Raw genomic sequence first — 18,849 nt, 5'->3', positions numbered from 1 at the left:
AGTTTTGCTGAAGGGGATCTTGATTGTCCCATGGTTATTTTTCTTCAATTTCTAATGAAGTCATGTTCCTAGCCAGTCATGTTGACTGCGACCTAAAGATAATATACTCCTTTAAATTGAGGACTTCACATGAAAACTCCCTATTCATCTAATGAATAAAGACTTTAAGACCCTGTGGAATTATAGCACTAATACCGTGAGTAATATACACTAAACACTGGATTAAAAAACAACAACTTTAAAACATGATTTGTCCTCAATGAACATATATTTGGTATTGCACAATGAACATATATTTGGTAATAACACAAAATCACATATGAGGTGAATAATCATTGGTAACCAGGACAAATTTGTATAATTTTGTGCGTTGCAGCGATGCAAAGTCCAGTTCAGAGTTATTGCATTGGTGGATAATATGAATAATAGATTGATTAAGTGAGATCAACATTAGCACAAAAACAGGGCAGAGCAACATATAACAAACAAGGAAAAGGGCATATGAGGCAAAGAATCCCTTTTAACCAGAAAATGTGTATAATTGAGTGTGCTGCATCAATGCAAAGTCCAGTTCACAGTTATTGCAATTGTTGGATAATGTTAAGTGGGTGGATTAAGTGAGAGAGCATTCACATCACAAAACTGGGATTAAACCACATGGATTACTTCCACGTTATAAATGCTCTGAAGCTTGAAAGTTTAGGATGAACAGATAGCAATGCGTTTCCTTAGTTTTGTTGAGGTTAGCGCTTTGGGGTGTTTGATGTCATCACATTCATTCACAAACTGCCTAATGCAATCGGAACCCCTCAAGTAATGGACAGAGCGGCAATGCAAACAATGGAGGAAACATTCAAAACATATTTTGTGTTCCAAAGATGAACTAATTTCTTATGGGTTTGAAATGACAAATAAGAGTAAATGGTGACAACTAACCCTTTAAGAGGATAATACAATAAAAAACAACAATTTCAACTGTTGAAAACACTTAGAACATGTCCCGATGTGAATGCTAGTGGGAAGGCATCCAATACGTTGAGCTACCTGTATTTCACTGTACTTTCCTTCTTATGGCAGAAATACGATTTTTGATGAAGTATTTTACCGCCTTCCAGTCTCGATTTCCTAAAGCTTGAGCTTCTGCATCAACGCAGCGCTGACAGTCCTTTTTCCCTGGAACTTGGCTCCTCACAATGAATTTCCTTAGGTGCCTTTCTACTGCCGCACATTCACCTGTTGTCCAGCTTCTTTTGACAGCAGTTTCTTTACCTAAGTATACATAAAAAGAAAATGTTATTAAGTTCAGGTTAATGTCTTAAGTTTGGGATTTTTAAACCTTAATCTGAACTGAAAGACTAGTGGATTGATCACACAGGTCATTCATTGCCATATTGACTTGGTTCAGAGACTAAAAGTACTCTTTTAGTTTGTTTCTGAATAACACTTTTGACTAACAATAATAATAATAATAATAATAATAATAATAATAATAATAATAATAAAGCAGTGCAATCCAGTAAAAGGCGTGGTAGCACTTTATTTTGATGGTCCCCTTTAGACATTCTGTTAACTGAGTAACAATGCACCTACATGTCAACTAACTCTCATTACAGCATTAGTAGACCGTCTACTTAAAGCAGTGGTTCTCAACTCCAGGCCTCGGGACCCGCTGCTCTGCACATTTTGTTTGTCTCCCTTATTTATCGCACCTGATTCAGATCATCAGCTCATTAGGAGAGAGATCCATGAACTGAACTGAGTGTGTCAGATTCAGAAACATTCAAAATGTGCAGAGCAGCGGGTCCCGAGGCCTGGAGTTGAGAACCACTGACTTAAAGTATTTTATTCAATTTTGGCAAATGTACTTTGTTGTACGGACATTTTTATTTTAAAAACAAGGCAAAGATATTCGATTTTTAGCAATGATTTTTACAGTCTGTATCTCATATTTTATGTATTATCCTAAACATAGTCTCACATCGATGGGAATATGCATACGGAAATGATATGCAGATGAATATATTAAAACTTTTGTGTAAATGCAAAATCTTCCCTTTGTGCATCCCACACTTTTAGGATGAAATCCAAGCAAAGTGTTATACAGTTCAATTTTTCTTTTGATCATATAATGAAAGTGTTTAAAGGAACACTTCAACTTTTTGGGACTTTAGCTTATTCACCGTATCCCCCAGAGTTAGATAAGTCCGTACATACCTTTTTCATCTCTGTGCGTGCTGTAAGTCTGTTTGACGCACCCACCGCTAGCCTAGCTTAGAACAAAGACTGGATGTAAATGGCTACAGCTAGCATACTAATCCCAATAAGTGACAAAATAACACCAACATTTTCCTATTTACATGTTGTGATTTGTATAGTCACAGTGTGTACGAATAGCAAGGCCATATGAGACACAGCCATTTTTTAAACGTTTAAATACTGGGAACTATATTCTCAGAAGGAGAAGCACTGCTACTTGGGCGGAGTGATTAGCGCAGCACCCGAGACACGCCGTGGTGAGGAGCAGAGAGTTCGCTCAGAGTTGGAGTAATAGAGTCAGCAATTACTAGATAGTAAATGCAAAGTTTACAATCATGGGTGTTCGCTGTATTGTAAAGAGCTGTGACAATAAACAGGGGAGACTAGGTAATACCATGATGTTTCATAGAATTCCAACCAAAAATGCTGACCTGATGAATCGATGGCTACTTGCTCTGGAAATAGATCCAAACACACCTGTAGACATCATCAAGGACTATCACATTTGCTCAGAACATTTCACTGAGGACGACTATTTTGAAAAAAATGGAATTTGCTACACGGACCATGAAACGTGTGCTGAAGTATACAGCCATCCCATCGATAGTAAAGACAGGACAAAGTGGATCACCTGCGGCTGCAGTAAGTGTTCCGTTATGTTTTTAGATGACTAGCCTACTGTTACAGTGCCATTAGTTAGATGTAATGTAACCTTAGTGACACTATTACATGAATAGGGTGCTCACTACTATTACTTATATATACTTGTACTTGTCTTATATCACGCCACTTCCTTTCCCTGTATTTCCTGTTTATGTTCTTGTTGTTGGATTGATTATTTGGATTTTGACCCCTGCCTGGACTGGATACGATTTTGGATTACCCTAATAAACATCTACTGCATTTGGATCTTCCCTTTTCCTGTTCCTTTGTGTGGATCGTGACATTAGTATGCTAGCTGTAGCCGTTAGTGTTGTCAAAAGACCCGGAACTTCGGTACCAAGTCGGTACTAAAAAAATGAAAGTGTCACGGTACCAGGTTTCTGTAAGTACCGGTGGTACCGAGGACCCGTTCAAACCCGGTTCTGGATGCATACAGCGCTATGATTTCCACGAAGCAGAAAACGCGGACGGAATCTCAAAATCCAGTCATGAAAATGAAACTTACATTTTAATATGGACAGTCATGGAATTTGTCAAAGTTAGCATAAATTAATCAAATCAAATCTCCATATGGACCAGTATCTGTAAATGTTAAGCCGCAAAATTTGGTTGAAATATGAAGCCTGCATGTTCTGCGTGTCTCTGTGTGAATGAATGAATGGTTTGTTTACTACATAGACTGAAGCGCATGACGCTTGCAATAATGAGGATGTAAATACATAAACAACATCACCAGAACTGTTCTGAGTCACTTCACAAGCATTTTACCGTTTCATTTGAGTAAAACCAGTGTCAATTTAAAGGTATTCACGGAAAACCGTCAAAACAGCCTCTACATTGCGAGTAAATCACTCGCATATGTGAATACATTTTACTCAAGGCGACTAAATTATGTCTATTGTTATCCATTGGCTAATAAATTCTTAGATTTTACTCGCCAGTGTGTGTGTTCGAGGCTATTATAAGATTGGCGCAGATATATTTTCACTCGCTGAACACTGACAGAGCGCTTCAGAGTTTACGCTCCATCAAGCGATCTGTACTTTTCAATTCATCTCAATGGACGCACAGTACACCTGTATTTGCCTCTTTTACTGTCTATGGTATTTGCCGAACTGTAAACTCTGTGTGAAGGAGCACGACTCGCCGTCGCTTTGCTGATAGCTCTGTTTCTCACACATGCAAAGAGAGAGAGCGAGAGTCTTACCACGCTGAATCGACATGCTACATGTAAACTATATTCTTTGTTGTCTTCTCCTGTCAAAATAATGGAGTTCATTTAGAATTATTCATATTTTCGAACAAGCAGAAGATATGCCGGTTTCTCCGGTAGTGGGCGGAGCTAATGCGCAAATGGCAATTTCATTGGCTGGCGCTCATCTATTACAGTCCCTGTTTTGATTTCAGCAAATCAGTTCGACCGAACGCAGACAACGTGATTAATATTCATGAACCAGCAGCTCATCAATCCATAGTGCATTGTATATTGTTAGTATGGTAGTAGAATTAGTAGTAGTATTATCTTTTAATAATAATTATGATCTATTACTATTTTTTTTTTTTTTTACAGAAACCCTCAATGAACAAAAATATCTTAAGCATCACCACCAGTCTTAAGTTCATATAAATGACAAATATGCATTCATTACAAATTCATTTTTATATAAAGGCATTGTGCTAGAAATATTGCTATTATTTTGTAAAATGTATGTGATACTGCTACTACTGTTAATTAAAAATTAATCACACAATATTTCTTCCATGTTTTAATTTTAATAGCAAATCCCCTTTATTTACCAAAAAATAAAATGTGTTTAAATTTCATAAATTAAAAGACAAATTAAATTTGGGTGAAACTGTTTACTGTTTTTCATAATTATATAACTTGTAGAAAAACTTTAAACACAATTCTAAATAAGTATAAAGAATGGCATTGGTTTTATTTTTAATGATAAAAAGAGTTTTTTTTTTTTAATTAGCATATTTTTGTGTTTTGCTTTGGTACAGAAATTGGTACAGAGAACCGTGGATTTTCAGTGGTATCGGTACCGAATACTGAAATTTTGGTACCGTGACAACACTAGTAGCCGTTTACATCCAGTCTTTGTGCTAAGCTAGGCTAGCGATGGGTGCGTCAAACAGACTTACAGCACGCACGGAGATGAAAAAGGTATGTATGGACTTATCTAACTCTGGGGGATACGGTGAATAAGCTAAAGTCCCAAAAAGTCGAAGTGTTCCTTCAACCCAAAAATTCTGACATCATTTACTCACCATAATGTTGTTCCAAACCTGTATGAGTTTCTTTCTTCTGCTGAACATTTTAAAGAATGTGGGTAACCAGAGAGTTGACGGCACAATTGACGTTCATAGTAGGAAAAAAATACTATAGAAGTCAGTGATGACATCAACTGTCTGGTTACCCCCATTCTTTAAAATGTCTTCTGTGTTCAGCAGAAGAAAGAAACTCATTCAGGTTTGAGGTTATAAATCAACTATACTCAGAATATTAGACTGTGTAAACATACCTATTGTGACAGCTATCAATGTGCAGTGATCAAGAGTAAAGATTTGATCAAATAATATAATTCAGAATAAAGCTTGTGTCTTCAAGACGAACGGGACCAATCAATCCACTTTACATTTCTAAGCTCACCTCTCTTTTTTCCACACTCTCTCTTATATTGAAAACACAACATAAAAATATTCCCCTGTGCAAGTTCGTATCTGTAAGAAAAAAAAAGTAAAAAACTTCAAGCCCCCCAAAAAAAGGATTCTACAAGACTCCTTTGAATCTTTCAGAAAAGAAAAGTAAAAAAGGATTAGTCCCCCAGAAAAAGACGACAAAAAAAGAAATTTGCTCACCTTCATCCCAGATGTGCATGACTATTGTTCAGTGACCTTTCATAACATGACTGAAATAAATACACAACTAATACAGCAATTATGGACTACTGTAAAAAACGTCTTTAACATGAATTTATAAAACAGTGTTTTCTTTCAATTGTATCGACATGGATTATCATTAGCCAGCCTAAACGACATGCAAGTCTTGAAAATGTTGGTTGCCATCGGCTTCCATTCCATGTCTCAATATCTAAAATTTTATTTTCTTAAACTGTACTCATGTGAGCAATAAAAGGTCATGCACATCTGGAATGGGATTGAGTAATTTGAGAATTCTTACATTTTAATCCTTTAGTATGATAAACTGACCATTGCATATTGGGATGACATACATTCTATAGGGGCGTTAAGTAAAATGTAGAGTAAGTTTAATCAAAGTAAATGAAATTAGAAATGTACTGTTGATTCCGGTTAGCCCAAGAGACTAAAAACAAGAGAATATAGAGAACAACAAAAAGGCACACCCCTATCAATATTATTCGGATAAACAATTGACTGGCATCAGGTTAATGAGTGAGATAACTAAAGTTACTAGTACTATAATTTGCCAGGAACACACTGAACAAAGAGATTAGAGCGGCTAAAAAGACCTACGCTAAAAAGTTGGAAGACCAGTTTACTTCCAATGACTCAACTTCAGTGTGGAGAGGACTGAGAGCCATCACAAACTAAAACACACCATCCCCCTGCACTGAGGCTAATCAACGACTTGCTAACGACCTGAATGAGTTTTATTGTAGATTTGAAACCCCCAACACCCATTCTGACCATCTCTCTACACAACCGTTAACACCTCCTGCAATCCCCCTCTCCACACCTCCTGCTCTTCAAATCTGTGAAGATGATGTGCGCCAGGTCTTCAGGAAGAACAAAAGAAAAGCACCAGGCCCAGATGGCGTTACACCAGCCTGTTGAAAAACCTGTGCTGACCAGCTGGCCCCCATCTTTTCACAGATCTTCAACAGATCTCTGGAGTTGTGTGAAGTGCCTTCCTGCTTCAAACGCTCCACCATCATCCCCGTTCCAAAGAAACCCAAGATTACAGGACATAACGACTACAGACCTGTGGCTCTAACATCTGTCGTCATGAAGTCGTTTGAAAAACTGGTTCTGGCTCATCTGAAAGACATCACTGGACCCTTACTGGACCCCCTGCAGTTTGCTTACCGAGCAAACAGATCCGTGGATGATGCAATCAACTTGGGATTGCACTTCATCCTGCAACATCTGGACAAAACAGGGACTTATGTGAGGATCCTGTTTGTGGACTTTAGTTCGGCTTTCAACACCATCATCCCAACAGTCCTCCAGACCAAACTGACCCAGCTCTCTGTTCCTAGCTCTATCTGTCAGTGGATCACCAGCTTTCTGACAGATAGGCAACAGCTAGTGAAACTGGAGAAATTCATGTCAAACAGCCGCTCCACCAACACTGGTGTCCCTCAGGGATATGTTCTCTCCCCACTGCTCTTCTCCCTCTACACCAACGACTGCACCTCTAAAGACCCCTCTGCAAAGCTCCTGAAGTTTGCAGACGACACTACAGTCATCGGTCTCATCCAGGACGGTGACGAGTCTGCTTACAGACAAGAGGTTGAGCAGCTGGCTGTCTGGTGCAGTCTTAACAACCTGGAGCTGAACACTCTCAAAACAGTGGAGATGATCGTGGACTTCAGGAGAAACCCCCACCTGTACTCCCCCCACTCACCATCATGAACAGCACTGTGGCTGCAGTGGAGTCATTCAGATTCAGGACCTGAAGTGGGACAATCACATTGACTCCATTGTTAAAAAGGCCCAACAAAGGTTGTACTTCCTTCGCCAGCTGAGGAAGTTTAACCTGCCACAGGAGCTGCTGAAACAGTTCTACTCAGCCGTCATTGAGTCTGTCCTGTGTACTTCAATTACTGTCTGGTTCGGTTCAGCTACAAAATCAGACATCAGAAGACTACAGAGAACGGTTCGGACTGCTGAAAGAATTATTGGTGCTCCCCTGCCCACCCTTCAAGAACTGTATACACTGAGTGAGGAAAAGGGCTCAGAAAATCACTCTGGATCCCTCTCATCCAAGTTACCCCATCTTTGAACTTTTGACATCTGGCCGGCGCTTCAGAACTGCAAATACCAGAACAGCCAGGCACAAGAACAGTTTCTTCCCCCAGGCAATCTACCTCATGAACAGTTAAATGTTCCCCACTTGTGCAATACAAATGTGCAATATCCTTATATTTATTTGTTATCCCTGCATCCTAGTACATCCCGGCATCTTACTCAATCCAACTCCATTATCATTTATAGCACAATTGTTTATACACTTATTTATTTGCCTTTTTTTTTGTCGTCTCTGTGAACTGGAAGCTTATGTCACTAAAACAAATTCCTTGTATGCGCAAGCGTACTTGGCAATAAAACTTTCTGATTCTGATTTGACTATAAACTGTATTTAAGGCTCAAGTTTCTGGAGATGCGCATTTGTCTCCTCTAATCACATCACAGGCTATAAAAATATTTAAAATAAAATATTAAAATAAAATAAAAATATATTTTATAAAAGTTTACCTTTATCGTTACACAAAGCTGTTAGATCGAGGTCCAATATGAACAAAGTTTTCACTTATTACGTGAGGAGAGTAAAGGCCCCGATATACTCGATATAAGGCGAAGTTTTCTTGTATTTCGCTTGGGGGTAAAATTGTTTTTAAGTACATGATCAGCGGTGTATCGTTAAACATCTGACGCCGCCCACACTGCGTTAGTTAGCACTAACCATTAAGTGATATAATGTATGAAAAAATTAGGCTTACAGGACGGTGACAGTTTCTCCTCGGCCTTTGTGAAGCCATTCCAGACATAGGAGTGGAAGGCTCATCTATGCTGTCATCACTTGACTCATTAAGAGGAACAGAACAATTTGGTACTCTATCCATCTGCAAAAAGGGAATTGTATCATGTATGATTATGCATTTTTGTTCACATTCTATGGAAATCTTATACAGGGGAAATATTTTGGTAGAAATGTACCCAGAGTGTCAGAGACATACCAAAAGATTTTTTGGAACAACTTCATTGTCTGACTGCAGACTAGAATCCTCATCAGTTTCATCTACTATACTCTCATTTGAGTCAATCAGAGGATCAGAAAAATCAGCTACTCCAATCACCTGCAAAAAAGGACTTTCAATTTCAAGATATGTAATACATTTTGGCTTACATTCTATTAAAACTAGTCACAGGGGAAGGACGTTTGAACCATTTATAGAAACAGCAGCATTTTAAAGTACAGTATCTGAGGCATACCTGAATGTTTCCATTCCTCGTCTTCTTTCGAACAACATCACAGTGTGGACTGGGAGGGTTGTCTTTAATATACTCATCCGTCTCATCACTTTCGGTATAGTTCACTAGAGAAAACCCTTTGATGGTAAATACCTGCTTTGGCTCCTGGAAATCAGACAAAAAAACAACAGAAACCAAAGTTAACAAAAGTTAGCTCATGTGAAAACAGTTTCTCATCTAGCACAGCTGAAATATAAGAGCATACACTCTTCTTTTCTAGAGGTAACAGCAAGTGTCACAGCAACAAATAAGATGTTGCAATGCAGTACATCCAAAATACTGATTCTGAACATGCAGCAGCTTGATCAGTGTTGAATTACACCTGCAATTACACTAGTTTAAATATTGACAGGTGTTGTCCCCATGATGTAAAATCAATAAAAGTGAGATCCATACGTGAGGGCCCCATAAGGCCTAGGCTAGAAATGTGTGTGTGTGAGGGCCCCATAAGGCCTAGACTAGAAATGTGTGTGTGTTTGAGCTTAACTGTGAATTCATTCATTTGAGGGGAGGGCCCCATAAGGCCAAGACAAGAAATGTGTGTGTGTGAGGGCCCCATAAGGCCTAGACTGGAAATGTGTGTGTGTGAGGGCCCCATAAGGCCTAGACTGGAAATGTGTGTGTGTTTGAGCTTAACTGTGAATTCATTCATTTGAGGGGAGGGCCCCATAAGGCCAAGACAAGAAATGTGTGTGTGTGAGGGCCCCATAAGGCCTAGGCTAGAAATGTGTGTGTGTGAGGGCCCCATAAGGCCTAGACTGGAAATGTGTGTGTGTGAGCTTAACTGTGAATGTATCATTTGAGGGGAGGGCCCCATAAGGCAAATGTGTGTGTGTGAGGGCCCCATAAGGCCTAGACTGGAAATGTGTGTGTGTGAGGGCCCCATAAGCGCTCGATGTGTGTGTGTGAGGGCCCCTAGCACCTGCGTGAAGACCTAGGCACATGGGAAGAGAAATGGATGTGTGTGTTTTGGTCTCTATTGACATGCAGCAGAAGTGTGTGCTTGGCTCCTGGAAATCAGACAAAAAAACATAAGGCCCAGACTAGACAAAAATTCGTGTGTGTGTGAGCGGTCGACATGCAGCATGAGGGCAAGACTAGAATAGATTGTGTGATGACAGTCGACATCACTCCTTTACCTGCGTGACGACAGCATCTTTGTTGGAGGCATCATGGGAAGAGTGATCTGTTAGGGATGTTTTGGTCTCTATAACAGAAGTCTGCTGCTTTGGCTCCTGGAAATCAGACAAAAAAAACAACAGAAACCAAAGTTAACAAAAGTTAGCTCACATGAAAACAGGTTCTCATCTAGCACAGCTGAAATATAAGAGCATGCACTCGTCTTTTCTAGACGGCCCAGCAAGTGTCACAGCAACAAATAAGATGTTGCAATGCAGTACATCCAAAATACTGATTCTGGAACATGCAGCAGCTTGATCAGTGTTGAATTACACCTGCAATTACACTAGTTTAAATATTGACAGGTGTTGTCCCAATGATGTAAAATCACTAAGAGTGAGATCCATACGTGAGGGCCCCATAAGGCCTAGGCTAGAAATGTGTGTGTGAGGGCCCCATAAGGCCTAGACCGGAAATGTGTGTGTGTTTGAGCTTAACTGTGAATTCATTCATTTGAGGGGAGGGCCCCATAAGGCCAAGATAAGAAATGTGTGTGTGTGAGGGCCCCATAAGGCCTAGACTAGAAACGTGTGTGTGTGAGCGCTCGACATGCAGCATGAGGGCAAGACTAGAATAGATTGTGATGACAGTCGACATTACTCCTTTACCTGCGTGACGACAGCATCTTTGTTGGAGGCATCATGGGAAGAGTGATCTGTTAGGGATGTTTTGGTCTCTATAACAGAAGTCTGCTGCTTTGGCTCCTGGAAATCACACAAAAAAACAACAGAAACCAAAGTTAACAAAAGTTAGCTCATGTGAAAACAGTTTCTCATCTAGCACAGCTGAAATATAAGAGCATACACTCGTCTTTTATAGAGGTAACAGCAAGTGTCACAGCAACAAATAAGATGTTGCAATGCAGTACATCCAAAATACTGATTCTGAACATGCAGCAGCTTGATCAGTGTTGAATTACACCTGCAATTACACTAGTTTAAATATTGACAGGTGTTGTCCCAATGATGTAAAATCACTAAGAGTGAGATCCATACGTGAGGGCCCCATAAGGCCTAGACTAGAAACGTGTGTGTGTGAGGGCCCCATAAGGCCTAGACTGGAAATGTGTGTGTGTGAGCTTAACTGTGAATTCATTCATTTGAGGGGAGGGCCCCATAAGGCCAAGACAAGAAATGTGTGTGTGTGAGGGCCCCATAAGGCCTAGACTGGAAATGTGTGTGTGTGAGCTTAACTGTGAATTCATTCATTTGAGGGGAGGGACACATAAAACCAAGATAAGAAATGTGTGTGTGTGAGGGCCCCATAAGGCCTAGACTAAAAAACGTGTGTGTGTGAGCGCTCAACATGCAGCATGAGGGCAAGACTAGAATAGATTGTGATGACAGTCGACATTACTCCTTTACCTGCGTGACGACAGCATCTTTGTTGGAGGCATCATGGGAAGAGTGATCTGTTAGGGATGTTTTGGTCTCTATAACAGAAGTCTGCTGCTTTGGCTCCTGGAAATCACACAAAAAGTTCTAAGAAACAGATCATGCATATGAGATCACATAGCTATGCACAGATAATCAGGTTAATATACGATTTATAATTAACTACAAATTGTAGAAAACAGATGTAGCTGTGCTATTCAGCACTTAAAAAAAAAAAAAAAAAAATCAGTATAGCTAATAAAACCAACTCACCTTTTTACGCCACGGCCATTGTGAATCACCGTAGTTGTATTCGATTTCACTTCCTATTTCAATTTTCTTCACAGCAAATAGACACAAATGTGGCGTGTCGTTTACTATGATTTTTTTCATGGTGCAGTTTGGAGATTTGTGGTTGTCATTAATCAATCTTCCAAGAGAACCGTCTTCTTTGGATGCATCAATACTAAAATAAATAAGAAAACCACCCTTTAATTGTTTAACTACAATACTAAATTTCACCACCCATGTTGTATGGGCCGTTTGGACGATGACACACATGCATTATATAATTGCATTGCATATAATGTGTGCTGGTCAACTAGTCTAAAATTAAGAAACCCCTAGAACACAGTAAAAAAAAGATAAAAACATAGGAACATTGTGTACAATTAAGCTAATTAATTTATTTTCCAATATCCAAATAAGATACTAAATACCACAGGGAAAAGGGCTTCTATTTGTGTCGTGCTGTCTTTGCATTTGAACATTGCACATTTTAAACAGGACACGCATTAGCTGCATAAATGTTAGCCAATACAAACATATTTATAGAAAACAGTTGACAATGAATAGACAGGAGTCCAATAATAGCATAACGAATCACTTATTCTAAAAATAATATGAAGTATAAGTTCCAAATCCGACATATAATGAGGGTTGTGTTAACAGTAAAACGTCCGTCATTTAATGAATTTTAAAAGCAGGAATGGATAATACAAAATGCTTTTTGACAGGAAAAAAAACAAGCAAGAACAAAATTTAAACTTAGCCCGTCAATTTTCATTTTACAATGATCTTCTCTCTCTGTGCGCGCGTCTGTGTTTGTGAGAGAGCTCGCGCAGCACTGATATGGTACTTTTTAATCCATAAGTAGCTAACGCGCTAGTTTTCATACAAAATAAATAACATAATTAGGTACTTTAGTTGTAATTAACACAATAACATAACACATACGTTTCTCAACACTGAGAATGAATGAATAAATAAACACCTGTTTCTCCAGACTCGCGCTTATCAGTAGGCTAACGTTAATCCACAGATCACGGCACTTTCATAATCACTAAGCCATAGCGATTTCAAGATATATAGTTCAGCATTAATTGAGCATTTTATTATTTGCATGACTGAATGATGTCTTCCTCTTTTCTGAGTGACCATGAATAACTTAACGGAGTATTTTAAGATAATCCATGCGATCTGTGTGATCATCGAATACATAAGATTAAGTTAACTCAATCAACTTTCCATATCGAGCCCAGGCCGTTTACCTTCCGGAGTCAGAAGTACCGTGACTACTGTACTGTCCTCGCTTATGACATCAGTCAGACTGCGGCCGCGGAGTGGAAGGGGGATCGAGCGGGAATCTTTATTGGTGTCGATTTTCAGTCTCTCTTTAATGATAGGCCTTACGCATCTGTCAATCATCCCCGCTTGCTATTTGGGGAATGAACCCAGCGCTATGATTGGTCGAACTCTTCTTCTTTTGCATTAGCTTGATTTGAGGACAGCGCGTGCACACAGGCGTCACCAGGTCTTTGCCATAGCAGTGTTTCCCACACATAGATTAATTTGTGGCGGTGCGCCACAGAATAAACACCGGCTGCCCACATATTGCGTTTCGTTATAAAAAAATGTTTTACGCAATTTAAAACACAGCGTATATTCATTCAGCTGCATTTCCTTTCCCTGCACTCCCTCCGTCTCTCTGTCACTCACGCGTCTCTCTCACAAGCAATTTTTTGTCTCGCCAAAGCCTTATTTGATCGGTGAGTGATGTACATGACTGCTGCGCTTGCGATAGGCGCATATACTGAAAGAACGAGCAGAGAGAGAGGCCCGGTCGCGCGCACGCACCCTCACCGTCTTCAAACGGTCTTGATCTCTCTCGCTCCCTCGCGCATATTAATCAAAATCAATTGAGAATTGACACGATAGTAAAAGATCGGAAGACCGAAGTTTCACGTGGAGCATTCGGGTATGTTTTTCCTGAATTACTGCTGGGTGTTGTGCTAAAAAAAAAAAAAAACTTTTACGTTGCCTTATCTTCTCTGAAAAGCGTTCCGCACATTCAGCTGACATAAAAAACACTTTAAATAAACAAAACAAAACCTACCAAATGACGAAATGTTTTCTGTGTTGACAAATCTTGTGCGATGTCCTAACTGCCGGGATAATCACACGCGTTGTACAAGTCTGCTAATGGCACGTCCGATTCGCGAACTAATGACTCCTTTGAACCGATTCAACCAAAAAATTTTTTACTGTTTGCGGTAAATGCAGTTGGGTTGTCGAGGTCAAAACTCTAAATAAGATGTGAATCAAATAAACTTACTATAAATAATGTTGTCATTTTTTTACTCTTACACGTGAAGGTGAAGGTGTGAATCATTTTTGATTAATATTTAATATAATAGAGTTCTGTTTAACAGATTATTAACGCAGATTATTACCCCCCTCACCCCACCCCCGCAACAAATTGATTTAAAATCTGTGGGAAACACTGCATAGACAGTATATAAACGTTTTTTTGCGTAGTTTAGAGTGACAAATCGTACCAGCGTACTTTGAAGTCAAAATGCGTACAGGTTGGCAGGTCTGCTTATCATTGGAATTAACTGCTGCTGTCCACCACCCATGTGCGATTAAAAGATTAGTCCTGTTGTTGTTCAATTATGTGTGTTGCATATCTTCATAGAATTTTCAACATCTCTACAAAACATGCGTGTTTCCATGCTCACCACCAGTGACGCTTCTGCCACTCAAATTCGAACAGGAATGTGCTCTGTAACTCAGTGTAGTCTCTCGCCCGGCATTCTTCTGCTGAAATGAGTTCACCCCTGTACTCCAAAACAAAAGCTCCGGCTTCCACAGGCTGGGTAGCAAACACTCCTCTACCTATGATGAGGACAAACCATTAAAAATACATTTAACTGGAAGAAAAATGTGTTGTCTTAACCCTTCACATACAGATGTCGTATAACCATGTAAAAATGACACTAAAGCTTACTGCCTTATAATCAGGGTATTTGCAGGTATCATCACTTCCAATGTAATACTTTTTAATACCATTTTTAAGACATTTCCAAAACATTTAAGACCTGCACATCACTTTGACTTCTATGCAACATCACCCTGCTCAGCAGAGATATATGAAGGAACAATGGACATTTTTGGCTTTAAATTAACTATAGTGGAGTAAAGGTCAATAGAAGTATATAGGAGACCAGATTATAGCATTTCAAGAAAGAAATACTACAGAAATTGAATGGACATCGAAAATAAAATGAAAAATATGCAGTTTTATTTACTGTATTAATTAAATATGCTGCAAAGGCTATTGGGTGAAGAGCAGTGAGTGATTCTCTATTTGTCTTTTGTTTGATTACAGTGACAGACAGAGCAGACCTGTGTATTAGGCTGCTTTCCCTTTAAGACTGAATGCACGGATCCAATATAATGAATGACGTGACATCCATCCGATTTTCTACCTATTGTTTACATTCATTTAAGATGAATGTGTGTATTTAATGGGTAAAGCGCAGAAGAACTGAAGCAGGTGCTTGAGCGCTGACAGAAGACTTCAGTACACACGCTTCGAGTGTGTGCGCACAGAGGGCTGCCCGTCATGGTTCATTGCAATTTAGAATTTTAAATAAAGCATTTATGTACACAAATACATATTAATAAATTACATTTTGATGTTTGAAAGCATTTTTTTACAGTCTATGTTTGAAAGTCTCTAGGTTTACACCGGCACGCGCATGCCCAGTGTTGGTGAAAGGTCACGTGATCCGCGTTTTCAGTCGTTTTAATGTGGGCGGAGATCAATTCTAATACGCAGCTAAAACACTGGTGTGGACGGAGATCAAATTCGTTTTAATTCTCCGTTTCTAAACTAAAACGCAGTAGTGTGGATGGGGCCTATGATTCAGGTTATTAATACACAATGTGGACACTTTTACAAAACCAATGCTAATTTATCATTTTCCAACTACAAAGACATGGATTATCATGTAAGCGTATGCAAACAATCAGTACTAAGAAATTAATGTGTAATATGCTGTCCCATACCTTTGTTATTATCGATAAATCGTTCCATAAACCCAGGCTTGTCCCTCAAAGACAGAATGTGTGTCCTGGCATCATCAACAGGCCGGATCCTTGTCTTCCTTTTCAACATTATGGTGCTGAAAATAGTTACACATACACACATACAAAATAAAAGAAATTAGCATGGGGAAAAAACTAAATGTAGCTTGCACAGGTCAGACAACAGATATAACACAGAAATGATAGTTAAGCTAGATCTATTCAGCCATATTGTAAATACTGTAAGATAGATCAATAAACAGATAAGTTAGTCTGTCAGCTGCACGCGATCTGCCATCATGTCTGATCAATTAAAACATGAGGTAAAAAAGTCTAAAATCGTTGTCAAACCAATACATTAGTGGATTTTTGCAAAACTATAAAGAAAACGGAGTCAAATTATCATGTAATGCAATAAAATGCTTCTTACGCAGCCGCCATTATCAGCTATCGATCTATCACGCATCACCAGCTCATAACATTATCAGCTATGATCTGAATAAAATGCTACATCATTAACTATCATTTAGTTGCGCTACGAAATTGAGTAAGAATTGAAACGAATATCATGTACAAAGTCAAATAACTTCACCTACCTGCTTCTCACATGAAGAGTGCTGTGCCGTGATGATCAGAGTCGAAGCGCGTGGAACTTCCGGTTTAAAATGCCGTGTCCGTGGGCTTTTAGCAGCTAATGTTAGCCATCTGATTAAAACCTTACTTCATTAAGAATTATTCTGTTCACACGACTAGAAATACACATGAAACTATATCAAATGTTTAGTTAAATACTATAGGATTACAGCAACCTGTTGCTTAGTCTAAATTAAGTGTTTTTTTTCCGTTGAAACAGTCAAAACATAAGGAATTGAAGATTAAAACCCAGAAACAGTGTGCGTGGGCGCATCCAATAAAACTACACGGCTCCTCCCTCCCTCTCCGTGGGCCTTTCTCATTGGCTAAAGCCACACACACATCCGGTAGTGTGTATCTGCTGCAATACCACGTTCCCAGCTACAGGGGCGATAGAGAGCATACACACATACACACTCATATTTAGTGTTGAATATACATACTACATTCTCATAAAAAAGGAGCTGTCACTGGGGTGGTACCCTTTCAAAAGCTACACCTCTGTGCCTTATTTACCCCTAAAGGTGCATATTAGCACCTCAGAGGTACATATTAGTACCTAAATTGTACATACTGGCACCCTTTGAAAAGGCACTGCCCCAGAAATGGCTTTTGTGCCTTTTTTTTTCTGAGAGTGTAGGAGTGCGCTATTTCAAAAATCACAGTGCAGTTTTTTTCAGATTAATTTTGAAAGTTGTACTTAAAAAGGTGCAGTGAATGTCAAATTGTTCTAAATGATAAAAGGACACAGAGAAAGAGAGAAAATAGCGAGCAAATGTCTCTGTGAAGCTGTGAAGCATCAAGGAGACTGGCAGTTACAGGAAGTACAAGAGAGAGAGTGTGAATGCCCACCTTCCAATCACAGTTCACTGCTCCGCTGTCATTATCCACATGAGCTCTCACATTCAGCAGACTGATTGGTAATTGTTGGGTGTTCAGTTTGTGTCACCCACGAGCATCCACGCATAATTATAGCCCGTCAAAGCAGAAGCTGGTTTAAACATTTAAGAGCCAAGCTGTCCAACAGCACCTGAATTCAAATAGCATTTATACAAACACACGTGTTTGCCTTCTTTTATTTATCTGCTGTATTTTGCAAAATTTTTGGATCCTCTGGCAGACAAATCTTACCTTCTAGTTCTGCTTTTCTGGCACAAACAACTAAGCCTGTTTTGATGTTGTAGGCATAAGATAGTAACACAAACCAAAACATACAGTACATATTTTGAAAACTTTAGGGAAAAAAAGCTTTTGAATTTTGCTAAATTGGCATTTATTGCAATTAGTGCATTCACTGTATTTTGCATTATTCCTCTTAAAAGATCACTACATCAGACACAATGGTGTTTAGCATCCAGTAAACACTGTTTTTGAATCATTTGGTCATATGATTAATTTGAATAATTTCATAACAATAACCAAACAACATTTTGTTTAATTAATTAATTAATTTATTTTTTTAATATAGGGCTGTAATAATAGCAATGTTCATTTGGACAAACATTGACCAAAAAGTAACAAATAAGAAATGTAGGTGTATTTTTAATGTATTTAATAGAATTTTTCAGTTTTATTTTTTGTAAACATTTTTGTAACTTATATGGAGTAAATATATTTTTAAATATGTATATAATGGATTTATCTGAACCTAATTTGCTCTGGATGCAAATTTATTCATTTGTATGGAATCTGCAAAAAAAATAAAAATAAAACATGCACACACACACACACACACACACACACACACACACACACACACAACTATACTGTAAACAACTGTGTTTTTTGTTTTGTTTTGCTTTATTTAATGATTTCACATGACAAGGACTGGATTTCACACCAGAATTTTACTTATCAAGAGCCCATTTTCATAATCTCGCCTACAACTCCCCATCCCTGTCTGTGAGCTGCATGCAAACAGAACCACAGGATGTGATGCAAAAGATGCCCATCTCAGCCTCCTACCCCACGGTGAAGGCATATGAAGCTGAGGGAGTGTGTAAGGTTTGAGAATCATCAGAGGATTAGATCTGTTTCCGAGATTTTTCCTAAATGCTTAGCCCACCCGCAACAAAGGGCTGCCCTTGGCTAAAAGGATTTCTCTCTATAAGAGTTATTTTATCATGACTCA

At 38.9% G+C, this 18,849-nt stretch overlaps 1 protein-coding gene across 4 annotated transcripts; it reads right to left on the bottom strand.

Moving 5' to 3' along the window:
• Positions 1 to 249: 249 nt before the first annotated feature.
• Positions 250 to 17,132, bottom strand: LOC109080598. Of its 4 annotated transcripts, none has more exons than XM_042737473.1 (11): positions 16,516 to 17,132; positions 16,068 to 16,183; positions 14,735 to 14,891; positions 11,988 to 12,180; positions 11,706 to 11,801; positions 10,950 to 11,045; positions 10,302 to 10,397; positions 9,124 to 9,267; positions 8,868 to 8,987; positions 8,631 to 8,753; positions 250 to 1,269 (listed from the first exon to the last, which is right to left on the bottom strand). In XM_042737473.1, exons 1-11 carry the CDS (start codon positions 16,524 to 16,526, stop codon positions 1,216 to 1,218), a joined length of 1,206 nt encoding a protein of 401 aa, XP_042593407.1. In that variant the 5' UTR covers positions 16,527 to 17,132; the 3' UTR covers positions 250 to 1,215. The 4 variants fall into 4 exon arrangements, with proteins under 4 accessions (XP_042593407.1, XP_042593408.1, XP_042593406.1 ...); XM_042737474.1 differs by having other exon boundaries at positions 16,682 to 17,132; XM_042737472.1 differs by having other exon boundaries at positions 16,068 to 17,132.
• Positions 17,133 to 18,849: the final 1,717 nt, after the last annotated feature.

The sequence above is a fragment of the Cyprinus carpio genome, chromosome B13, assembly GCF_018340385.1.
Source record: "Cyprinus carpio isolate SPL01 chromosome B13, ASM1834038v1, whole genome shotgun sequence".
Taxonomy (NCBI): Eukaryota; Metazoa; Chordata; class Actinopteri; order Cypriniformes; family Cyprinidae; genus Cyprinus; species Cyprinus carpio.
Note: the sequence above shows the minus strand (reverse complement) of the source record. Positions and strands in the feature narration are given on the sequence as shown.